This window comes from Sus scrofa, chromosome 2, assembly GCF_054392235.1.
Source record: "Sus scrofa isolate SSC_HxYL_T2T_F1_AM1 chromosome 2, Sscrofa_HxYL_maternal_Yorkshire_Landrace_v2.0, whole genome shotgun sequence".
Lineage (NCBI taxonomy): Eukaryota > Metazoa > Chordata > Mammalia > Artiodactyla > Suidae > Sus > Sus scrofa.
In genome coordinates this window covers 30,386,474-30,412,341 of record NC_139384.1, presented here as the reverse complement: position 1 = coordinate 30,412,341, position 25,868 = coordinate 30,386,474, and the positions used below count along the sequence as shown (strand labels likewise).

The 25,868-nt window shown below is 48.0% G+C and overlaps 1 protein-coding gene and 1 long non-coding RNA gene across 15 annotated transcripts in view; both read left to right on the top strand.

The window, feature by feature from the left end:
- KIAA1549L (KIAA1549 like) overlaps positions 1–13,836 on the top strand; it is a 297,338-nt gene extending 283,502 nt beyond the window's left edge. For all 13 annotated transcript variants that reach the window (XM_085011461.1, XM_085011462.1, XM_085011455.1 and 10 more), the window contains 4 exons: positions 916–1,013; positions 2,885–3,033; positions 4,432–4,583; positions 10,659–13,836. In XM_085011461.1, coding sequence (XP_084867587.1) covers positions 916–1,013; positions 2,885–3,033; positions 4,432–4,583; positions 10,659–10,940 — 681 coding nt within the window. In that variant the 3' untranslated portion in view covers positions 10,941–13,836. The remainder of the gene's footprint in view (positions 1–915; positions 1,014–2,884; positions 3,034–4,431; positions 4,584–10,658) is intronic.
- Positions 13,837–19,903: 6,067 nt separating this feature from the next.
- The window catches only part of LOC106509385 (uncharacterized), a 36,974-nt gene continuing 31,009 nt past the window's right edge, over positions 19,904–25,868 (top strand). For both annotated transcript variants that reach the window (XR_014837105.1, XR_014837106.1), the window contains exon 1: positions 19,904–20,085. This is a non-coding gene — a long non-coding RNA (uncharacterized LOC106509385). The remainder of the gene's footprint in view (positions 20,086–25,868) is intronic.

Below are 25,868 nucleotides of genomic sequence, written 5' to 3'. Positions count from 1 at the left end.
TTCCTGACTCTAAACCCACTGCTTTCCCCCACTAAACCTGTGTTCCATGAATGAGAAAGTAAAACACAATCAGCGATTCTTTCATTCATTCATCTGATATTTATTGCTCTCCTACAATAGAACAGGCACAGTTCCAGGTGTGAGGATACAGCTGACGACAAAGCCCTTGCCCTCATTACAGTCTAGTTTGTGGCAGATAATAACTAAACAAACAATGATATGATACCAGAGTGACAACTGCTCTGACCAAAAACAAACAAACAAATAAAAAACCCAGAATGTAGAGATAGATTGAATGGAGCTCTAGGGGCACGTGAGGCTGGATGAAGGAAGGAGCCACGAGAAGGGTTTGGAGGAAAGCGTACAGGGGAGAGGACCGGTTTGTACAAAGCCCGAGGCAGGAAAGAACCTTGAAGGTTCTTCAAGCACAGTTGAAGGACTCTGATGGCAGTGGCCTAGCAAAGGGAAAGTGGTGGCAGATGAGACAAAAGAGGGGACTGGGGAACATTTTAAGGAAGATCGAAGGGATGTGTTTTTTTGTCTTTTGTCTTTTTAGGGCCGCACCTGCAGCATATAGAGGTTCCCAGGCTAGGAGTCTAGTTGGAGCTACAGCTACTGGCCTACGCCAGAGCCACGGCAACGCCAGATCTGAGCCGTGTCTGCAACCTACACCACAGTTCACGGCAATGCCGGATCCTTAACCCACTGAACAAGGCCAGGGATCAAACCTGAAACCTCATGGTTCCTAGTCGGATTTGTTTCCGCCGTGCCACGACGGGAACTCCAGAAGGGACAAGTTTGAGGAAGAAAAGAAAGCCCGACTCTCAGAAGTTTGCTTCCCTTTTAAGAAGAACCTGTTGTTGATTGGCACCAGGTTTTAACTCATGTCCCTCTGTCTGCTTGTCTCTTGCACAGGCCTACAGGTTCTCCCAGCTTCCTGAGATGGTCATGGGCTCGCCCCCTCCGCCTGTACCTCCGAGGACTGGCCCTGTGGCCGTCGCTTCTCTTAGGAGGTAACACATTCATTTCTTTGCCTTGTTTGGAATATTGGCAAAGGGTCTAGTCCTGTGTGCCTCACCCTGACCGATTTCCTTCATGCCCCGCCCCATTCAGGGTGCATCACCTGTCCAGACAACCATGTGCCTGGAGTACTCCGAGTACCACGAAGGAAGTGGGGGGCCACAGAGGGTTGACCTACTTTCTTACCATTGGAAATAGTTCTATAGAACCCACAATTGAAAAAGCAAAAAACAAGATCAATTGCCCCATCCCTGACAGTCTCATATCCTGACAGTGAACATCTAAGCATTGCTCCAACTCAGGCTGCCACAATAGCTGCCTCGAGTCTGGGTGCCTCCTGTCAGGTGTGTGCACCCAGAGGGCGCTTTGTTATTGCGGGGTGGTGGCTGAGAGGCCAGGGAGCAGCGTCTCTGAGCTGCCGCACTAACTCTCCACTTCCAAGATGGGGAGGCTGAAAGCACATGAACTCATGAAGCATACAGTCAGCATTCTCTTTGCTCTGTAATACTATAAAAAGCACATGTTTTAAATAAAGATAGACAAGGAACAATAGCCAAGAGCATTGAGAGAGGTTGCAGTCGTCCTGTCTGGGGCCTGGAGAGACAGCCGTACCTTGGGCTATGTACAGGCCACTGCCCTGCCTCTCCTGGTCACACACTATCTGCAAACCACAGGTCTGGACTTTGTGACATGGTGAATGAGTTTTACTCAGAAATGGCCCTGCCCTCGTTTCCAGTGGGTTTGAGATACCACGCTGTGTAGACACCACCCCTTGACCCCAGTCGATCTCAGGACAGGCTGGGAAGCAACAGACCAGGTTCCATCCTAACTTGCCAGTAAACTGCTCTGTAACTCCAGGCAAGTCGCCTGGCCTGTCTGGTCCGTTTCCTTATCTGTAAGATAAAGGCAATGGCCTAAATGATCTCAAAGCCTCTGTTCAGCTCTTACAGTGACAGCTGCTCCTCTGCTCAGAAGATGCCACCTGCTGTGGCTGCCTTTGCCTCCCTCCCTATTAATTTTAGGAGAGCCCGCAGTGCCTCTGCCAAAGTGAAGCCAGAGACTGGGTAAAGCCAGAGACTGGGTAAAGCACCCTCTACCCTAGGGGACGAGGCCCGTACCCCACCCGCCCGGCCCCGCCCCCTTATCTTACTGGCCTTCTGAGCACAAAGTGGAAATAGATGTTAAATGGGCCGGATTCTCTGCTCGCCTCTGGAACTTTAAAAAAAAAAAAAAAAAAAAAAAAAAAAAGTGTTCTCCCACTCATAACGCTCAGAAAGTGCCAGACTCCTGCTCCTTAGAGCAGCCAGCTTCCCGGAGCCTTGCTTGGGCTTTGGGCTTCCTGCCAGTAGCAACAGGGAACGCGGTTCCTGCAGCCCACAGCCCTGCAGGGTCTCTGGAGGGTGTCAGGAGGGGGAGCGACGGCGCACTCCCATTGGCTTCCGATGATGTCATCACCTGCCCGGTCGACCATCCCCAACCGAGACCCAACACTAATTGCTAAGCTCGTTTTAATGTGGACATTAAGTGTTGTGCTACCCGGTGACATGAGAGTCACCCTCAGGGGAACACTGATCTTGACTATCTAAAAACTCCAGCCTGGCTGCTCCAGGTCTGGGCGTGTTGGCCCCCTTTGTTATGGTGTGGGTGTGTGCTCGCGCGCGTGTGTATGAACACAAATCCAGGCCTTTGGACCCCGCCGTCGCCATCGTGGTGCTTGGAGGCCGAGGCAGCCCCGCTCCACCCCCCCCACCCCCCCTCCACCCCCACCCCACCCCCACCCCAGCAGGGACCTGCCCCGGGAACCCCGCCTCTCCCGCGGGCCGCGGACCGGAAGGCGGCTAAGGCAGCTCCTCTTCTCGCCCAGGTCCACCTCGGACGTCGGCAGCAAGACCAGGATGGCCGAGTCCGCGGGGCCTGAGCCCGCCCAGCTGCACGACAGTGCCTCCTTCGCGCAGGTGTCCCGAGGCCCCGTGTCCGTGGCGCAGTTGGATCAGTCGGCTTTAAATTACTCAGGTGGGCCAGAGAGAAAAAGCCTGGAAAAAGCCCGCGCCCTGCCCCCGCCCCCGGGCTGTGTTCTGTACCCTCCCCGGCCCCTTAAAACCACACTCCCCACCTTCTTCCTGCCACCCTCAGGCATCAAAGCGACTGTGCTTTCTGGATCCGATCACCTCTTGACTTTGGTCATCCTGGCTAGAAGACCTACTGCTTTTATTTCTTAAAAAGTTCTGAAATCTGACAAAATATTAAGATAGGTGATAGGGTGGATGTCAACATTTTACCAGACTTCAGGCCTTTTGAAAAATGATTATGGAGTTCTCGTTGCGGCTCAGCGGCGTAATATCCATGAGGACGCCAGTCAAACCTTAGCCTCCCTCAGTGGGTTAAGAATCCCACGTTGATAGAAGGTCACAGATGGGGCTCCGATCTGGCGCGGCAACTGCAGTTCAGATTCGACCCCTAGCTCCGAGAACTTCCAAACATGCCCTACGTGTGGCAGTAAAAAGAAAAAAAAAAAAAAAAAAAGATTGTCTATCTCTTTAAGCATTCTGGCCAGTACGAGCCACTCTCTTCTCATGAGCCCTACTCCCTAGAAGCAATTCCAGTCCTCAAGTCATGGATGGTAAACTTTCAGTACATATACAGTACATACAGTAGTATATGTTAGTGCTGTGTACATTTTAAATGTAAGTGATGACAAGCTATACCTTTCCCTTTGTACTTTGTTTTCTTAACATTGATTTCAAGAGTTCTCCAGGTTGCTGCACACATGCTGACCTAGTTCATTTGTTTACATTGCCATGTGGTAGTCCATTATATGGTATGCCACAAGTTTATCTTGTCCCCTAGTGAGGGACATATTGATTGTTTCCAGTTTCTGGTTATTACAACAATGTTGAAACGAACATGGAGGTTTGAGCCTGCCCTAATGGGCTTTTTTTCATTTATTCAAACCATACCTTTTAGGCTGAAACTGCAAGCACCCAGTTGTCAACACTTATTAAAACATACTGTGTCCAGAAATGCCCCCAGTGAAATCCATTCCTTTTGGTTCCTTTTCTTGGCTCTTTAAAAATACCCATCCTTCTGGGAGAAAAACAAGGGGAGGTGTCATTTCTTCTTGCCAGCAGGTCAGGGACTTTGGGATGGGATTGGGGGAGCCGGCGAGGGCTCCCTAGGGAAGTTGAGCTAGCACTTCTCTACAAAGCCAAGTCTGAGGCACAGCAGGTGATGCCTCCGAGACTGTGTGGCCAGGTCCCAGGCTGGGGCTGCAGGTGGAGGTCTGCTGCCCCCTCCCCCATTAGCTCCTCCCCCAATCCTCCCCTATGTCCCAGCTGCCCCCAGCTTGTGTGAATGTCAGCCCAGTGGCCAAGGTGCTGGCCTGACCTCCACCATCCATCTCCTCCATGCCAGGTAATACGGTGCCGGCAGTGTTCGCCATCCCAGCTGCCAACAGACCCGGCTTCACCGGCTACTTCATCCCCACGCCGCCCTCATCCTACAGGAACCAGGCCTGGATGTCCTACGCAGGAGAGAACGAGCTCCCGAGCCAGTGGGCCGATTCGGTGAGACCCTCGCTGACTCCCTCACCTGCTTGACACATTTCAGGGAGAAAATGGATGGAGTTTGAGACTGAGTTTTTGTTGTTATTGTTGTTGTTGTTTTGGGGTTTTTGTTTTGTTTTGTTTTGTCTTTTTAGGGTCACACCCGTGACATATGGAAGTTCCCAGGCTAGGGATCGAATTGGAGCTACAGCTGCTGGCCTACACCACCGCCACAGCAACGCCAGATCCGAGCCGCATCTGCGACCTACTCCACAGCTCACAGCAACACCGGATCCTTACCGCTGAGCCAAGTCCAGGGATCGAACCTGCATCCTCGTGAATACAATTTTGACTCCTTACCGCTGAGCCACAACAGGAACTTCTGAGATTGAATATTTTGTTACCTTAGGCGCCTTCCCACTAGCCAGATGGCTGAAGTCAGCCATTAGAGGAGGCAGTGTGACAGGTGGAATGTCCTTTGACAAAGGAGTTTGAGAACTGCCTTCAGTCAGATTCTGCCTCTTCCCAGAGGACTTTCTTAATCAAGTACATTTTTATAACAACTATCATTTTTTGAGTATGTTCTATGTGCCAGACACCATGTTAGACATTCTGTTTATGTTATTTCCTCTTCACAACAGTCCTATCAGGTAGGTATTATTCCCATGTTGCATCCCACTTTGCAGATGAGGAAACTGAGGCCTAGTCAGGTGATGTGACATGTCTAAGGTGCTAAGGCTAGCATTCAAACCTGCATCTGGGAGTTCCTGTCGTGGCTCAGTGGTTAACAAATCCGACTAGGAACCGTGAGGTTTCGGGTTCGATCCCTGGCCTTGCTCATTGGGTTAAGGATCTAGCGTTGCTGTGAGCTGTGGTGTAAGTCGCAGTCGAGGCTCAGATCCTGTGTTGCTGTGGCTCTGGCGCAGGCCAGCAGCTACAGCTCCGATTAGACCCCTAGCCTGGGAATCTCCATATGCCACGGGAAGAGGCCCCAGAAAAGGCAAAAAAAAAGGACAAAAAACAGCAACAACAGAAAAACCTGCATCTGTCTGGCTCCAAAGCCTTTACTAAGTTATTCCCTTTCAGCCTTAAAGTCCTGTAAAAATTTTAGATGCACTACCAGAAAGTGAAGTATTAGAAACCCGAGACTGAATTACTTTGCGTGTAGATCCTCAGGCTTTCTGCCCGTCTCCCAGCTAAAGACTGTCTTGTCATGGTCCCCTGGTTTTTCCCCTTGATTATACAAGTGGGACTTTATAGCACAGTGGATCTGCCTTAGCCCGGACCAAGGAGGGTCAGCAACCAGCTGAACCTGGATAGTCACACCCAAACCTGCCTCTGAGTCACCTGCCAAGGACGTCCAAGTGAAAACCAAAAGACGAGCAAACAAAAAATAGCACAATGATGGCCTCTAGAGTGGGTCACCCCCTTGGAGGTGGGAGATCACCCATCATGGGTAAGAGGCAGGCTGTCTCCCCAGGCTGAACCCTGGTGCTTTATGTCATTTTAGGATTTGGTCTTAACATTTGAAATATATCCTAGATCTAGGAAAAACATTAACACTCAAAGCCTGGGTCGTCTTTTCTCTCTATCCAAATTCCTGGTGTCCATACTTTCTATGCCTACAAGTTCAGTTTGACCTCAGCATCGGTGTCTGTTCTTATTGTAGCGATGCCACATTTAAACAACATCACCAGGGATAAAACTACCCTCTATATATATACATACATATATATATATATATGTATATATATATATGTATATATATATAAATTCTGATGATCAAAGCTTATCCCTTTAATTTCCAAAATATTTTAAAAATACGTCATGAAATGAATTATATCCTTCTCCCCTCCTTCTTTAAATTTAATTTGTCCTTAAAAATATCAGCACTATTGGAGTTCCTGTTGTGGCTCAGCGGAAACGAATCTGACTAGTAACCATGAGGATGCAGGTTCGATCCCTGGCCTCACTCAGTGGGTGAAGGATCCGGCGTTGCCGTGAGCTGTGGTGTAGATCGCAGACACACCTTGGATTCTGAGTTGCCGTGGCTGTGGTGTAGCCGGCGGCTGTAGCTCTGATTCAGCCCCTAGCCTGGGAACCTCCATATGCTGCAGTGAGGCCCCAAAAGACAAAAAAAATTTAAAAATTTAGAAAATCATTATTTACAAAAATGCCCTTTGTATGATGGGCTTTGATGGTTTTTAGGATTATTGCCCCTATGTCAACATCTCCAAACTACTGTCGTTTTTGGAAATTATTACAAGGCTTAATATGTTTTATCTTCCTCTGACCTTGCTCCCAGCTCACACCTTATATTGCTGTCAGTGTCCCCACTTTCAGAGATATACTCAGCCTTAAATATGCTTTTCCTAATGTGCTATTATTTGCAAATGAGGCATGTCTGAGCTCATTAGAATTGCTTGTAGAGTTGGAGTAAATAAGCTCTAAGAGTAACTAGAGGGGTTCCCTACTGCTGTCTACAGATCTTAATGTGGGGGTGCACGGCATCTGTTTTGGTTGTTTGTGAGCCTTTTTTGCTTCCTTTCTCATGCTGCGCTATTCTAAACATTTGAAATCACTGGGTCTGAGTTGATCAGTTCAGTTTATTTGACTCCGTAATTCTACTCGCAGTGTAAACATATAATGTGTACTTTTCAGAAAGTAGATGATTCTTAACTTGTGTTAATTAGGCAGTAAACCTGCAGCTTTGTGGGCTCACCCTCTGCGTGCAGGGTGCACTGGAGGCTTTGCAGGAGTCAGCAGAAGTATTTACAAAACCTTGGCCCTTGCCTTCTGCACGCTTGCAGATGACATTTATTGAGGCTTATGGAGACATCCAGGTACCGTTGAGTTCCTGTTGCCTTAAAGATGAAGGAAATGGAACAGGAACCCAAAAAATCAAAACCTTATCTTCCCCCTGCCCCCCTCCAGTGCGGGGGAACGCCTAGTTTCCTGTTTGTTGTTTTTCCTACTTTCCTATTAGTTGTTTTTAAGAGGAAAGGGATCGTTGCAGCCTTGATAGGTCTTTCCTGGAGCCCAGTTACCACCTGCAGTTAAGCAGGGCAGCGTGCCCAGACGTGGTGCACAGCAGTCAGGAACCAGGCGGGGCGGTCGGGAGCTTTAGCGCAGGGGAAGGGCAGTGCAGGAGGCTCAGAGAAACCAGTTGTCAGCTTGATAAAGATACTCCATTGGGACAAATGTTCACCCTCCACATCCACGTGGGGAGAAAAAAGCCCCCACCATCAATCAGAGGTCTAACCTTCCTGCTCCCGAGTGTTCAGATATAAGGAGCTAGCTTGCATTAAATCACCTGGACCTGGTTTGACAAATAGGCTTCATCCTTGGTGCTGGATGGAGAAGGATTGGGAGGGGCTTTCCAGGAGCAGCAGGAAAGCGTGCTGGAATCAATAGGTGATGCCTGCCATGGGCACAGGCTAGGAAAGGAATAGTGTTTGCCAGCCCTGAATCTTGTCCAGTGAGGTGTGATGGCTCCAGCCTGCATCTACCGTAAGGGAGGAAGAAGGTCTTAACTCTTCATCTTCCTCACTTCTGAATATCACCCCGAGGCCACTCCAGGTGTCCCTGGCTTGCCCCAGCCACCAACACCAAGATGCTTAATGCTGTAGAGCCGAGGGGTCTCGGGGGTTAGACACGGACCCCAGCTTCAGCTGAACTTAAAATGCAGAGAAAGGGGACACAGTAGCTTTGTTCACGGCATATGGCACCAACCGGTCATGCTTCAGTGATTTTCACATTGTGCTGTTCAGAACCCCAGGTTCCGAGACACTCCCTGTTGGGTACTGTGCACAGTTTGGGGTACTGGTGCTCAGTGATGAGCAAGTGAGACACGGTTCTGCCTTCACCAAGTCGACACCTGAGACGAGTGATGGCATCATGAGTGATGACTGTTAGGCCAGACAAAATGCATAGAAACACCTTCCAGGGAGCCCTTGCTAATACAGAGCTGGGAAAGGTCTCCCGGAAGAAAGGGAGTTTGAGCTGAGACCTGACAGGCATGTCCTGTGTCCTATGTCTTTCTTTACCAGGTCTTGTGGGGAAATTAAAGCCACCGGCTTTGAGACGTCCATCCCATCACTTCTTCCCTCGCTCCATCCTCCCCAACTCTCACTTGGCCCAATGAGGCAGCCTTGCAACTGTGTCCTCTCCACCTCCAATGGGTCCACCTCCAGGGCATCCTTCTTAAAACACGGACCTTCCCTCTGCCTGACACCCCCTGGGGGCTCCAAGGCCAGGCCTTCTCAGGAGGGGTTGTCAGAAGCTCTGGCACAGACTGGGAGGGGCTTGTCTTCTTACTACACACCAGCCCATCCAAAATTTCTAAATCATCACCCAACCCCACCCCACTCCATCCTCACCAGCGCCCAAACAAGCAGCTCTAAAGAATAGAAACATGCTGGTGTTCCCATTGTAGTGAAGCAGAAACAAAGCCAACTAGTATCCATGAGGATGCGGGTTCGATCCCTGACCTTGCTCAGTGGGTCCGGGATCCAGTGTTGCCGTGAGCCGTGGTGTAGGTTGCAGACGCTGCTTGGGATCTGGTGTTGCTGTGGCTGTGGCGTAGGCCGGTGGCTAAGGCTGTGATTAGACCCCTCGCCTGGGAACCTCCATATACCGCCGGAGGTGCAGCCCTAAAAAAGCAAAAAAAAAAAAGCTAAATTCCTCAGAATCGTGCCATAGAAACTTAACTCCATAGCCTGGCATTCAGCAGTTCTCCCATCTGGCCCTGCCTGCCCATCTTCCTGAGCTCCTCCCACACCTCCCACACCCTCTCTGGTCAGAGCAACTCACCGAACCTCCCTGGGTGCACCGTCCTCTGTGTACCTCCGGTCTCTGCACTGCTGTTCCCTCTGCCTGGAATGCCCCTCCCACCTCGTCTTCCTCCAAACGGCCTCTTCATCTTCCAGACTCAGCTAAGCTGCTTCTCCCAGAAAGCCGCCTGACTCCCCACGTGTGTCCCCTCCCCTGCAGCACCCCCTGCCTCCCACCTGTGGGCACTGATGTCACAGTGTTGCAGCTAGCATTATGGGATATGAGCGGCTTTTGTGCATTACCCTGGGGCAGCATCCCCTTGCGCGGTACTGTTTCTGTGGGAAAGTCGATCTTGAATTCCACATCACTGTCCCGTCCCTGTTATTAGAAGTGTCCATACATTAATGCATACACCTTAGATCTTCCACTTTTAAAAAAAAGAGAATTTTTTTTTTTCAAGAAACCAAGATCCTGTTCCAGATCCAAGACATTACCATGCGGTGACTAACTCCCAGGGTGCCTCCGGGGCTTGTTAGCTGTGGCATCTTCCATAGAGATACTGTTGGCTTCAGTTTCTTCTTCTGTAGAATAAGGGTTACAGTACCTACCCCCTAGGTTGTTGCTTTGAGAATGAAATGAGATCTCCTTTGGAAAGCCCTTAGCACAGGGCTAAGTCAGTGTTAGCTGCTGTCATCAGTGATAGATCCCTGAGTCCTTTGAGACCCATAAAGAACAGCACTTTTGTTGGCTGGATGGTGCTGATATTAAAATGGTAGCCAGGGAGTTCCCGTCATGGCTCAGTGGTTAACAAATCCGACTAGGAATCATGAGGTTGCGGGTTCCATCCCTGGCCTCGATCAGTGGGTCAAGGTCCAGCAGTGCTGTGAGCTGTGGTGTAGGTTGCAGATGCGGCTCGGATCCCGTGTTTCTGTGGCTGTGGTGTAGGCTGGCGGCTACAGCTCCGATTGGACCCCTAGCCTGGGAACCTCCATATGCCACAGGCGCAGCCCCAAAAGGACAAAAGACAAAAAAAAAAAAAAAAGTAGCCAGGTAGATTCAGACGTAGACTCAGGTATGTGCCCGCTGTTTGCAGGAGGTTTAAAACGCCTGTTTAATTCATCCAACAAGCATATCCAGTGAGTCCAAATCAGCTCATTCCCAGACAGACTCCCGCTTTTGTGTGCACGCAGTGGTGACCTTCATTTGCTTCTAAGTGTCTTTCCTTGTCCTCTTTCTCCTCCTGCTTCTGCTATCGAGGGCATCCCATGACTGGAGCCCATTCCTGACCTCAGGCCCTTGTCTTTCTCCCGACGTCCTCTGCAGGTCCCCCTCCCCGGCTACATCGAGGCTTACCCCCGGTCCCGGTATCAGCAGAACTCGCCCTCCAGGCTCCCGCGCCAGTACAGCCAGCCGGCCGGCCTGCACCCCAGCCTGGAGCAGGCCCCGGTGCCCTCGACAGCCGCCTCGCAGCAGAGCCTGGCGGAGAACGACCCATCCGACACGCCCCTGACCAACATCTCCACGGCTGCCCTGGTCAAGGCCATCCGGGAAGAGGTGGCCAAGCTGGCCAAGAAACAAACAGACATGTTCGAGTTCCAGGTCTGATGCCTTAGCCCCGTGGGACTTCCAGACTCTGCGGAACCGTCTTGGGCTTTGTCCAGCCTGGCGCGGTGGGACTGGAGACACGGTGCGTGAGTCTTTCCTGAAAAAGGAGAACAGTGCAGCTTCTGGGGAACAGGAAACTCTTGACCGACTGGATTCTCAGCTTATTCAACTGACCGTATGTCGAGTCCCCAGATGGGACCATATGTTTGATACCCTTATATTACATGTTTGAACTGTGGGTGCATTTCCCTACGGAGCCTTAGTCACAAGAGAGACTCTCTCATCTGCAGATTCCTGTCCCACATTTTAATAAAGCCCCACAAGGGGGAGAACAGAGCTCTGTCTTCGGTGACCTCTGCATGTTACCTGTTTCTGTGTTCAAGGCAAAGCCGGCCTGTGATTAAGCACCAGTCTGTACTCTCTCTCCTGCAGCCAGGACCGTAATCCGCCAGTCTCCAAGGGAGACCCTGACTCCAGCCAAGAAACCCGAGCCCTTTTCTTTGAAAGGTTCATATTCAAAGTCAAATAAATTGGATGAAAATCGGTACTGTTATTGACTATGCCTATAAATGGTCCTGACCCTTTCCCACCCTGTCCCTGCCCCCATTGATTCAACAAAGGCCAAGAAAGAGACGGGGAGAGGCAATGGTGGATTTGCGTTGACAGGCTTTTGAAAAGGTGTTGTCATTTTGGCAACAGGGTATTCTACAAGTGGGGCTCCAGCTGAAAGAGAATAGGTGCTAAGAACTTTCAGGATCCTACAAAAGAAAAACAGCTTCTCTTTGCTCTGCAGTGAAGGTGGCCTGAGAATGAAGCTTCTGTCTTTTGGGGGATAATAGCTATATCAACTCGTACAAGAAAACCTCTGTCTCTTCAGCAGTGCTGTCCTGCCCAGTGACACAAAAGGAAAGAGTCATCCATGCCTGTTAGAAGCAGGAATGGTAGATCCCATCTCCCCAGGCTGGAGCCTCTGTTGATAGAAGCTTCTGAATGTAAAAAGCTGTTGACTTACCATTTCCATGTAAATAATATTTTAAAAGGTGTATGGAGTTAGCTAGTCCCTCCCACCCCACCCCCAATAGTTAGTAGCCTCCGAGGATGTTTGCCAAAAACATCGGGGCTTCTGACCTTGTGACTGTGAGGATGCAAATCAGCCTCCCTGGTGGTGAGTGGCCTCCAGAGCTGAGTGGACACCGCCTCGCAGTCCCAAGGCACCAGCTGCTGCCCCTAAACGCAAAAGCAAAGCAGCTACTGACTTCCGGTTGCCCAGGGGAGGGGACACCCTGGCTTCCTCCCCAACCTTGGGAGCTGTGCTTAACGTCGGGGGCTTACTTGGTGTCTGTTGGAGCGTGAGGTCCTGTCCTGCCTTCACCCATGATCCATCCAGCTTCAGCTTGTGGCCATCCCCTCTGAGCCCATCCTTCCATTCTCCTCATGAGTTTCTTTGGTCTTTATTGAGAGAAAGTGAAAATTTAAAACCTGAGAGAAGAGTAGGAATGGAACTGATTCGGGTGGGAGAGTCCAACTGTCAAAGCACAGACTTTTCAAAGAAGCTGTTTTTATTTTCCCAATGGCAAATTGCCCTTTCTGGAATATTCCAGAGACGATGTATCATGGAATCCCCAAGCGAGTCTCTTGTTCGGATGATCCTAGGTAGTGTCCTTTTGGTATGCTGGTTGATCTTTGATAGTGTTAGTTTTTTGTTACTTTAAAAAAAAATCAGCTATAAATAAAATGTATTTTTGTAATTTCCATGTGTATATATGGTATATTTCTACCAATGGCCAGTCGTTGTAGTCCAAAACCTAAATCAGTTTGCAAAACACTGTGGACGGTGCAAGATTTTATTGATAGGTTAACACAATGTCCAAGTCTATCCAAATAGGTATTCAGTGCACTTGAATGAACAAAGAGCCAAAGAAACTCAGCCTTTTCATGCAAATGGTATGAGTCTGATAAAGTCAGCTACATTGTCCCGCCTTATCAATGATATTAATATTTCATCAGTGCAATGATGTCAACCCAGTACTTTGTCTACTTGGTACATGCCTGGAAATACTGTATGTAAAAATGAGGTTTCAAGACCTTAGTGTAATTAAAATATGCACATGCTTTGAAGACAGTGTCTGCACTTTGGATGTCCCAGTGACTCACAGGGGAGGAGCCCCAGCATGCAGTGGTCCAGCCCCAGCTTGCTAAGAGGATGGAGAAAAATCATGGTGGTCTTTGCAGAACCCCACGGCATACTGAGTCAGTCAGGGGACATGACGAAAACCCAGCATGCTAATCAGACACTCTCTTAAAGTAGACACCACAGGTTTACGAGCAGTATGTGGGAGGAAAACCTTAGGTTGGGAAGAAATCCATTGGCTCATGTTGCGCCCCCAGTGCAAAGATGGCCGCCATCGTTGGCTATTCTGTGACTAAGATGTGCTCCCTTTTCTGAAGAGTCTCCTGACCTCATGGAGGGGCCAGATAGCTGGAGACCTGACTGGGAGAAAAGGCAGATGCTCAGATGTGCCCTGTGGAAATGAAAATAGATTTCCCTGGGTGCCCAGAGGCTCTGTGTCCCTCATGACCTTCTGGACAGTTAAAGAAGCCACAGAGGACCCTGGTGCCCTCGGAGAAAGAAGCAAAAGTCCAGAGAAGTGGGGCGACCTGCCCGAGGCCTCCAGCCCATGAACCGGCTTGCTTTCCATTTCACCATGCTGCCTGCACGCTTATCTGTGACGCGCTTCTCGAACTGTGCTGGGAAGTTAAAAGAAGGAGACAAGGGTCGTAGGAGGGATTTCCTACGTTCTTCTGAAGAAAAAAGATGATTGACGCTGTACGCACCTTCCGATGAAGTGTATACAGGACAATGCATTTGTGGCATAATAAACATTTTTCAGAACTAGTTTCACTGTGAGTTTGCTGCATTTATGAATAGAAATGCATTTTGGCTTTTTCCAGTGAGCGCCATCAAGGAAATGGTTTTCTCCACTGCTGTTCAAGATTGTACGGGGGGGTTTCTCTCTCAGCACTGTGCATCCACATGGGCTGAGGATGAATGGGCTAGCGGGGGGGTGGCTATAGCAGCTTGTCATTGGGACGTAACTGATCCCACACCCTGAATTAGGGGAGGCAGTGCAAGGTGGGCAGGAACAGAGAAGGCTGATGTTGCCCTGGTACCTACGATCTGAGATGGCATTCTTACCTATGGAGCAAGAAATTGCCTCTTTGAGGATGTGCTATGGACCGAATGTTTGTATCTCCCTCAATTTCTATGTTGAAATCGTAACCCCCAGTGTGATGGTATTAGGCCGTGGGGCCTTGGGGGGTGCTTAGCTCTTGAGGAGAGCCCTCATGAATGGGACTAATGTCCTTATAAAAGGGACCCCAGAAAGCTCTCTTGCCTTTTCTGCCACATGAGGATAAAATAGGAAGTTGATAGTCTGCAACCCAGAAGAGGGCTCTCACTGGGACCTGACACCTGATCACGGACTTCCAGCCTCCAGAACCGTGAGCAATAATTTTCTGTTCTTTATAAGCCGCCCCATCTATGGTTCTTTGTTATGGCAGCCTGAGCTGACTGATGACTAAAACAGGGTGCCTCATGTAAGAACCAGTTATCTGGTGCCCGAAGAAGTTATGTGTGCATTTGTTAATTTAAGAATTCAGCAGAAGGGTATGCAATTTCTGAGCATTCTTGATGAAAGAATAGATAGGATATTGTTAGATTCGTGATTTAAAAAAAAATACAGATGGAGGAAAGAAATTTAAATACTGACGAAAATAAATGCTCTAACAGGCAGAAATGAACAAAATAGATCAAAAGCTTTAAATACTGATTACAGATCAATAAGCTGCTTTTTTCCCTACATAACACATAGGCACTCATTGTTTAATGAACAAAATAACAAAATTGGATTGTGATGATCAGTTTACAACTATAGATGTGATAAATTCATGGAGTAATTAAATAAATAAATTTTAAAAAAAGGAAAAAATGAACAAAATAACAGATGTTACTTTAAGGTTTGATAACAGAATTTTAACTTAATCCATTCCACTACACATCAGAAAATAGTTTGGACTTTCCTAACAAAATACAGCCAGAATGCTTAGGGAAAGATAGTAATTTAGCTTAGAACAATGACTGACTTTGGTCCAAATGTTAGAAATTAAATGGAGCCATTTAGACCAATCTTGAAGGTATTCTAATCAAGGAATTTTGCAAAGACTAGAAGCCCATTCACACTTGCTCAGATGTAGGGATAGACTGAGCAAATATAGGCAGACCGCAGAGATATTGATGGTTTGGTCCCAGACCTCCCACAATAAAGCAAATATCCTAATAGTGTGAGTCACAGGAACTTGGGGTTCCCAGTGCATATAAAAGTCATATTTGCCCTATATTGTAGTCTATTTATATGTACAACTGCATTATGTCTAAAAAAAATACATACCTTAATTTTAAAATATTTAATTGCTAAAAAAGGCTAAGCATTATCTGAGCCTTCAGCAAATCATAATCTTTTTGCCTTGTTGTTGATGGCTGTTCACCTTTCGGGGTGGTGATTGCCGGAGGCTGGGTGGCTGTAGCAATTTCTTTTTTTCTTTTTCTTTTTGTCTTTTTGCCATTTCTTGGGCCACTCCCATGACATATGGAGGTTCCCAGGCTAGGGGTCGAATCGGAGCTGTAAGCCACCGGCCTACGCCAGAGCACAGCAACGCCAGATCTGAGCTGCGTCTGCAACCTACACTGCAGCTCACGGCAATGCCGGATGCTTAACCCACTGAGCAAGGCCAGGGATCAAACCCGCAACCTCATGGTTCTTAGTCGGATTCATTAACCACTGAGCCACTACGGGAACTCCAGCAATTTCTTAAAATAAGACAGCAGTGAAATGTGCCACACTGATTAGCTCTTCCTTTCATGAGCAATTTCTCTGTAGAGGCAATGCTGTTTGATAGTATTTTAACCACAGTAGAACTTCTTTCAAAATTGGAGTCAGTCCTCTCAAACTTAGTTGATAAAATATGCAGAAGGTATGCTGTGATTTCTAAATCCTTTGTGTCCTTTCAACAACCTTCACAGCATCTTCACCAGCAATAGATTCCACCTCAGGAAACCACTTTCTTTGTTTATACTCATCATTAGTTCAGATTTTTTTTTGGGGGGGGTCTTTTTTAGGGCCACACCTGAGGCATATGGAGGTTCCCAGGCTAGGGGTTGAACAGAGCTGTAGTTGTAGGCCTCTGCCACAGCCACGAGTATCCAAGCCACATCTGCAAACTACACCACAGCTCGTGGCAATGCTGGATCCTTAACCCACTGAGTGAGGCCAGGGATCGAACCTGCGTCCTTATGAATGCTACTCAGGTTCATTTCCACTGAGCCACGATGGGAACTCCTCGTTCAGATTTTTATCATGAGATTGCAGCAATTCAGTCACTTCTTCAGGCTCCACTTCTAATTCTAGTTCTCTTGCTGTTTCCACCACATCTGCAGTTACTTCTGCCACTCAAATCTTGAACCCCTCAAAGTCATCCATGAGCATTGCAGTCGACTCCTTCTAAGTTCTTGTTAATGCTGATATTTTGACCGAGTCCCATGAATCATGAATGTTCTTAATGGCATCTAGAATAATGAGTCCTTTCCAGAAGGTTTTCCAATTGACTTTGCCCAGATCCATCAGAGGAATCACTACCTATAAAGCCTTACAAAATACATTTCTTTGATAATGAGATGCTAAGTCAAAATTACTCCTTGTTTCAAGGGCTGCAGAATGGATGTTGCATCAGCAGGTATGAAAACAACATTCATCTCATTGTACATCCTGGTCAGAGCTCTTGACTGACCAGGTGCATTTTTAATGAGCAGTAATATTTGGAAAAAAATCTCTTTTTTTTCTGAACAATAATCTCAACAGTGGGCTTAAAATATTCAGTAAACCATATTATAAAAAGATGTGCTGTCATCCAGGCTTTGTTGTTTCATTTACAGAGCACAGGCAGAGTCGATTTCCCATAATTCTTAGGGGCCCTGGGATTTGGGGAATATGGTAAATGAGCACTGGCTTCAACGAACAAGAGAGTCAGCCTGTGCTTTGAAGCTTTGAGGCCAGGCATTGACGTCTCCTCTCTGGCTATGAAAGTCCTGGATGACCCGCCCCAGGACTGCACTGTGCAACAAGTCACTTCTGCCCTCAGGGGCTTTGTCGTTAATAGACATATGTAATGATTATCAGGACTAGGTTTCCTCTATGCTCTCTGGACCCCAAATGATGAAGACCTTCCTTGACAAATTCCTGGTGCCCGTGAGATTAGTCATCTATTCATAAATCGTGACTTAGGAATGCACGCCCTGTTCCCAAGCACCTATCTGCACCCATACCCTAGGTTAACTGTAAAATTGTCCCAGGAGTTCCCATCACAGCTCAGTGGCTAACGAATCCGACTAGGAACCACAAGGTTGCGGGTTTGATCCTTGGCCTCGCTCAGAGGGTTAAGGATCCGGTGTTGCCATGAGCCGTGGTGTAGGTCCCAGACACGGCTCGGATCCCCCGTTGCTGTGGCTCTGGTGTAGGCCAGTGGCTACAGCTCCAATTAGACCTCTAGCCTGGGAACCTCCATATGCCACGAGGGTGGCCCTAGAAAAGGCAAAAAGACAAATAGATAAATAAATAAATAAAATTGTCCCAGTGGCCATGAGTGCTGCGGGATGCTTCTGGATCATTGTCTACCCGATCCCCCCCTGTGAGTAAGCTACCCGTAATAAACTGATCCATTGGTTATACAGAGCTGCCTGCCTGGTTTTTCGGTCTCAAGATGCCTTCTCAGTTCAGTGGGTACTCTTTGCTCCCTCCATCCTCCAGCATTCATCTACACTGACCGTCTGTTGTTGAGCGTATCCACCTTCGTCAATCATCTCAGCTGGATCTTCTGGGTTACGAGCTGCAGCTTCTGCCTCACCTTGTACGTGTATGTTTTGGCGATGGCTTCTTTCCCTAAGCCTCATGGACCAAGCTGGGCTAGTTTCAAACTTTTCTTCTGTAGCTTCCTCATCTCTCAGCCTTCATAGAATTCAAGAGAATTAGGCTTTGCTATGGATTAGGATCAAGTTTAAAGAGAATATTGTGGCTGCTGGATCTTCTCTTTGGACCACTAAAACTATCTCCATGGAGTTCCCCTTGTGGCTCAGCGGGTTATGAACCCAACGAGGATCCATGAGGATGTGGGTGCGATCCCTGGCCTTGCTCAGTGGGTTAAAGATTGGGCGTTGCCGTGAGCTGTGGTGTAGGTCACAGATGTGGCTTGGATCTGGTATTGCTTTGGCTGTGGCATAGGCTGGCAGCTGTAGCTCCAATTCGACACCTAGCCTGGGAACTTACATGTGCTGCAGGTACAGCCTTTAAAAAGCAAAAAATAAGAAACAAAAAACCCACAAAAAGCAAACAAAAAACCCCCTCTAAATCAACAATATGACTGTTTCACTCTCTAATCACTTGTGTTTTCACTGGAGCAGCACTTTTAATTTCCTCATTTTGCCTCTGCATCCAACTTGGCTAGCTGTTTGTGCCAGAGGCCTGGCTTTTGGCCTGTCTCAGCTTTCGACATGTCTTTCTCATTAAACTTAATCATTTCTAGCTTCTGATTCAAAATGAGAGCTGTGTAACTCTTCCTTTCACTTGAACACTTAGAAGCCCTCATAGGTTTATTAATTGGCTTAATTTCTCTTTTATTTTCTTTTTACGGCCACATCTGAGGTATATGGAAGTTCCCAGACCTGGGGTTGAATCACAGCTACAGCTGGGGCCTATGCCACAGCCACAGAAACACCAGATCTGAGCCACATATGTGACCTACAAGGAAGCTTGCAGCAATCAATGCCTGGATCCTTAACCCACTGAGCAAGGCCAGGGATTGAACCCCCATCCTCATAGAGAGGTCCTTAACCCACTAAGCCACAACAAGAACTCCTAATTGGCTTAATTTCAATATTTTTGTGTCTCAGGAAATAGGGAGGCCTGAGGAGGGGGAGAGAAGAAATGGGTGAATGGCCAGTCAGTGGAGCAGTCAGAACACGCATGACGTAAAGTTTGTCATCTTATATGGATACAGTTTGTGGTGCCCAGAAACAATTACAATAGCAACAGCAAATATCAATTATCGGGGTTCCCGTTGTGGTGCAACACTAGTATCCATGAGGATGTGGGTTCAGTCCCTGACCTCTCTCAGAGAGTTAAGGATCCAGCGTTGCCGTGAGCTGTGGGGTAGGTCACAGAGGCAGCTCGGATCCTGCATTGCTGTGACTGTGGTGTAGGCCAGTGGCTGCAGCTCTGTATTTGACCCCTAGCCTGGGAACTTCCCTATGCCACACCTGCAGCCCTAAAAAGACAGATCGAATCACAGCTCATCATAACAAATACAGCAAGAATGAAAAAATTTGAACTATGACAAGAAGTACCAAAATGTGACTGAGACACAAAGTAAACCAATGCTGTTGGAAAAATGGAGCTGATAGACTTAACACAAGGTTACCACAAACCTTCAATTTATAAAAAAACGAAATATCTGAAAGGTGCTACTAGTAAAGCAAAGCCCAGTAAGACCAGGTGTGCCTGTTCACGGCCATTTCATGGAAACAAAACGATAGGGGAGGGGTGGAGGCAGCCGTCTTCCCTCTGGTCTCTCTCCACGCAGGCTTTCGTCTCTGTTTCTCTTGGCGTATCTCAGTCGTGTTTTCTCATTAGTGTGTACGGAGCTGAAAATCCATTCCAGGACCGGCCCCCACAATCTCTCCCTTTCAGTACCCACCTCTCTCTCTCCTGTCATTGCAGCGCCCCAGGGCGAATCCTCGATACTCTGATTGGTCCAGTTCATGTGCCTGTGACCAGCCACGTTTGGGTCAGGTGCCTACACAATCAGCTGTAACCAAGGAGACAGGGTCATAGGACACAAGCATGCCCCCCACCCCCACTTTCAATGAGAGCTTTCGTTGGGGGCTCGCAGGCAGAAGAGGGAGCGTGAGTGAGCAAGTCCTTCAAAAGGAAGTAACTACAGGATGGAATTGGCTGGTATCCCCAGGATCCCAGGCAGCAGGTGGGCAGTCCCTGTGGACCCTGCCACGGAGAGAACACCCTCTCGACTCCTAAATCAGGTAAGAATGCACGGTGCTTGAAACATTAGCGGGCTGGTGAGTCCTGTCCCAAACGCTTCCCACTCCAAACACCACTTCCTACTGATGTTGCTGCTGGGTCTAGGAAGTGACTTCTGAGTGACACCCAGGGAGCACAACATCCTGCCGGGGCAGGGGCAGGGGTTGGGGGGGAGGTTGCAGAGGGAAATGATAAATACCTGCAAATTGAAACACATGATCTTAGCTCAGGGGCTGTTCTTACGGCTCCTGGCCACACATTTGCATAGTGAGAAAATGGAGGAGCTTCTCAACAGAGTCTTTTGAAACAATTTCAAAGCATGAAATTGACATTATTGAGACCCTTCCATTCCAGATTTACAGTACATTTGTGACCCAAGAATTGAAAGAGCTCTTCATTTCTTAAGGTGACCTACCACAGAATCCTAGCCTGCAATAAGTGCTCAAATGTACAGTGTTTCTGGGAAGGGATATTTAGGAAGTAGAATTAGTGCCAGAAAGAAATTCTTTGAGACGATATCAGGTACTTTGATCATGTGGGTGTCCAAATAGGGAAATCTGTGATGGGGCAGAATCTGTCTTCACAGGACAAATCTGTACTTTAATTGAAGCCATTATGTAATGAAATCTAGAAATTAATTGCTATCATTGTCTGACTTTGGCCAGACCCAGGGTAAATTATGGAGAGGGGCCACCAGTGTATTTTACATAAATTAACTGTGGCTTCACCTTTTGTCCCCAGTCTTTACCTTATGTCTAAACTGCCCCCTCCCAAACCCACATGCAAACTGAGTAAAGAGAAGATTTCATCAAAGGGAGTAAAAAGAGTACGATTGCCCTGGAAATTGTGGGAAAAAAACAAACAGAAATAGTCATGGCTTGGCAACTCACTTTAAATCAGTCTATGGTTCCTCATCTGTGAAATGGGTATAAATTCTGCACTTCCTACCTCCCGTGGTGGTTGTGAGGAGCATGCTGCTTATAAACACATGGCATAATGTTTCTAAAAATGTTCTGAAAAGTATATTTGAAGATGTTCTTACTGAAGTATTATTGCATAATTCAGTTTCTTCCAGCCAAATACTTTAGCTCCTTTTGGCCACTGAACTAATTTGCCACATGTTCTGTAAAATTAAAAAAAAAAACTTATAGAGGGTTCTTGTCGTGGCCCAGTGGTTAAAAAATCCGACTAGGAACCATGAGGTTGCGGGTTCGATCCCTGGCCTTGCTCAGTGGGTTAAGGATCCGGCATTGCCGTGAGCTGTGGTGTAGGTTGTCGATGCGGCTCAGATCCTGAGTTGCTGTAGCTCTGGCATAGGCTGGTGGTTACAGCTCCAATTAGACCCCTAGCCTGGGAACCTCCATATGCCGCGGGATCGGCCCAAGAAAAGGCAGAAAGACAAAAACAAAAAACAAATAATGTATCGTCTATAAAATAAAAAGATAAAGATGTCTCTAAGTTTGGAACTGCCCATAAAAGCCTACTTCACCTGGAGCTGTAAATTGCTGCTGTCGTCTGTGATTTGGAGGGGATGTAAGTTCTTGTACCTGTGCTTTCACTCTGGGGGTTAAACCCAGACCAGAAATTCTCACCAACTGCCTTAAGAGGCGATGGGCAAAGGCTGGTACTGAACAGGAGCTTTGACTGGAACATGTCGTGTAATGCTTTGCTTTCTAACTACCTTTGTACGCTCTCGGCCTCTGCTGGGAATAGTGTTCACAGGCTGTTCGAATGTTTTATGGTAAAATAAAATGGCAAAGGCTTTCATGCCCCCCACCTGCCTGCTTCTCATCTTGCCTCCTCTGGGGGGTGAGATGGAATCCCCTGCACAAACCAGTTGCACAGCAGTACCTGCTGGGAATTGTTAAAGGACAGTGGTGGAGCTAATAGACCCCCTCATGGTCTCTGCCTAGGGCATGAGCACATCAGCCAAAGTGAGCCCCCCTCTGGCCATTCACAGGCCCTGGAGAAGCCATTCCAGCCTGTCCTTGACTATATCCTTGGGGCAGACAGTGTCCAGGGATACAATAAACCATGTCTGCTCATACACCCTTCTCAGAGCGGAAAGAAGTCCCATCCAGTGGCTCCCAACGAGTCCAGGGATGATGTTGGTATGGAACCCAGACTCCCAAGACCACCCACCTCTTCCTTCCCCCCATTGCTAGGCCAGCAGTCATGATGCTGACCTGTGTCCAGTGCCAACCAGAGACTGTGGTTACACTCCATGCTCTGCCCTCTGACCTAGGCCGATTGGCCAGGAGACACATCAGACCCAAGAGCCGCAAATTCATAGGCTGACCAGCCACAGAAAAATGTGGCTTGGCATGTGGGGTTAGGCCAACCAGATTCTCTCTCTAGGAAATACCAAGACACAGCGTCTGTCGGCAGCAGGTGTTGAACCTGAGTGGTCAAGACTCAGAGGTCATGATGGGCTGTATTCAAAGCAGAGATCTAAGAAAGCAGGATATTGAGTAGGAAGTAACCCTGAGGCCAAGGAGATTTAGGGTAGAGATAAGAAAGCCTATCATCTAACAAAAATAGATTCAAACCCCACCTCTAAATGTTTCTGAGGAGTCTCCATGCCCTGACAGAGAGCCACAGCCCTGGGCTTTTGTGGTTCTATTGAGAGTTGGGCAGCTTGGGTGACAACATGGTGATATGTCTTGTGGCAGCCTCATTGCTGAAGCTTTCTGCAGGTACTCAGAAAGTACCTATGGATGGAAGGAACGATTTTTCACTCCTCTCTCTGCCCCTCTGGAAAGGAGGCTCAAATACACACAAATGACAACTCCAAAGCCACTGTCTTGCTGCAGCGATGAGGAATAAACTGGGAGCCTCTGCAAAGTGCTATTGTGGGGCTTAGCTTGGGGTGGACACCATGGCAGAGAATAGGATGAGAGGACCCAGGAATGGAGGGCTTCCCTCCATTTTCTCATTCTTTCCCTCCCTTTTTGCTTCCTTTCCTCCGGGACCCTGGCTGCTCCTAGCTTTTGGGAAAAGAGCATGGAGTGAAAGGAAGAGGTGATGCCTCCTTCAGTCCCAGGAAGAGCTGACAGACTCAGCTCGGAAAGCTGGACAAGACACATGACAAAGCCAGCCTGTCCTTGCCGGATCCCCATCGGAACTAGGAGAATAGACTTACTGGGAAGATTGCTCTGTAGACATCTTTGAGTAAATGACTTCAGGCATTGACCTCAAGAGCTCTGCTGGCCACTGGAACCCAGAAAGAATGTAGTAGGAAGGCGTGTGGAACCAAGAAATGGGAACATTAGTGGGGGTGATGGTCAACGACCATAAAATATACACAGATGGAGTTCCCGTCTTGGCGCAGCAGTAACAAGCCCAACTAGTATTGATGAGGACACAGGTTTGATCCATGAGGATGCAGGCCTTGCTCAGTGGGTTAAGGATCCAGTGTTGCCATGAGCTGTGGTATAGGTCACAGACGCAGCTCAGTTGTTGCATTGCTGTGGCGGTGGTGTAGACTGGCAGCTGCAGCTCCAATTCAACCCCTAGCCTGGGAACCTCCATATGCCACAGGTGTGGCCCTGAAAAGACACGATAAGTAAATAAATAAATAAAAGCTTTCTATGTATGATCTTTGAGAAATAAGTAAATAAAATTTAAAAAATAAAATCTACACAGATGGTTAGAGGGAAACACAATTGCTTTGGGTCTCTTTGTGACCTCTTGGAGATACTGGGGGACACATACTGGCTGGCACGATAGAGCACTTCATTTTAACATTTCAGTGTTCCCGTTTGCACATAGGCAAACCCACATTTAGGGAGAGGCCATCTGACTCCTTGGAATTGAAAGTTTTGTCAACAGGTTCACATCGACCCCTCCTCCAAGTAAAAGCACTCCAGGTTATCTGGGCTCTGATACGGGCCGGGCCGTGTGAACTCACTCTGGACTCTGCTGGGCCTTCGAAGAACATGCAAAAGAGTTTGCATTTTCTCCCGGTGCCCACTCCATCACCCAGCTCCCCAGTCCTGGTGGCTGAGGCCTATGGGAGCCCCACAGGGCCTGTGGAAGCCACACCCCTTGAGGCTGTATTCCCAGTGATGCCACCATAACCTAATGAAAAGTCAGGCTACACCCAGGTATCTTGCCTATGGGACATTTGGAGACAGTTGGACTGGGGACATAGGATTGACCACTAAACTACCTATTGGACTGGATTTCTCATGCTTCATCTGGTGGTAAAGTCAGAAGCTGTTTGCATGCTCTTGGACTAGTCCATTGTCTAGATCAAGTCTGGCAGTATCAAGAGAAAGAGCTGGGTAGTCTTAAGACTGAAAACAAAGGATTGCCAAGTTGCCCGAGTTGCTTCATGCATTAATATTCAGGTGCTTTGGAATTAAAAATTTGCTTCCTTCTAATTTAAGCTTTTGTCCCTAAAATTGGAAGGTCCCAGACAAGACTTCTGTGTCCCAGGGACCAACTCTTTGAGTGGGTCCAGGCAAAAGAGAACCAAAGGCTGAGACCAGAAGTCAAAAGCCGTGACTTGATAAGACATGAGGCCAGGAAAAGGGCTCCAGGGCTGTCTTTCTGTTGGGGTTTGCATGTCTGGGTGTGCTTTTTTCCTGTTGATTGCTAATTTTCATTTCACTGAAAGAAGTTTCCATGTAGCTGTGCATCCAGTCCTTCATTGGCTGAACAAGCTTTCCTGAATACTTGCCATGCACCAGAAACCTTGCTAGGTAATCAGAATTCCATGGGATCCCCTGGGATTCCACACAGCATCTCTCCTCACAGGGTTCATGGTCAAGGGAGACCACCTTGAGAGGCAAAGTTCTGTGCATGAAGGACTCACCATTCATTCAGTGCTTTTTCTACCACATAAGAGCCAGCTGAATGAAAACGGAAGTCCCCCCAACCCTTTTTGGCTACACCCATGTGGCAGGCAGAAGTTCCCAGGCTAAGGATCAAACCTGTGCCACAGCAGCAACCAGAGCCCCTGCAGTGACGTCTCTGGATCCTTAAAACCTGCTGTGCCACACAAGGGAAGTCCACTGAAGTCCCCTTCTTTCTAGGAACGTTTAGGTTTAGAAAATGACACTCTGTGGCTCAGTGGTTAATGAATCCGACTAAGAACCACGAGGTTTCGAGTTCGATCCCTGGCCTTGCTCAGTGGGTTAAGGATCCGGTGTTGCCATGAGCTGTGGTGTAGGTTGCAGATGCGGCTCGGATCCCGAGTTGCTGTGGCTCTGGTGTAGGCCGTTGGCTACAGCTCCAATTCGACCCCTAGCCTGGGAAACTCCATATGCTGTGGAAGCAGCCCAAGAAATGGCAAAAAGACAAAAAAAAAGAAAAAAAGAAAAAGAAAATGACACTCTGCCGTTGCATGTGCTGATTATGCTACACACAGCTCTCCTTCCCAAGATCTCTAACCCATTAGTAAGGTGCCCATGGTATTCCCCTGGGGATAGAGAACAAATTGCCAATGGCCAAGAATCAACAAGCGTTACAAACCCAAATTAAAGAGCTGTCACCATCAAAGGAAATCAGGAGCCCAAATTGTAAGAAAAAGAATAACCAGTTTGGGGACTCTGCAATCCAGATGAAAATTTCGGGTACCATATATTTTACGAATGAAGCCACAGTACAGTGAACACTCACTCTGCATTGTTCATACCAACGAAGTATCATTCTGGAGTTCCCGTTGTGGCTTAGAGGTAACAAAGCCGACTAGTATCCATGAGGATGAGGGTTCAATCCCTGGCCTCCCTCAGTGGGTTATGGATCCCGCGTGGCCTGTGAGCTGGGGTGTAGGTCACAG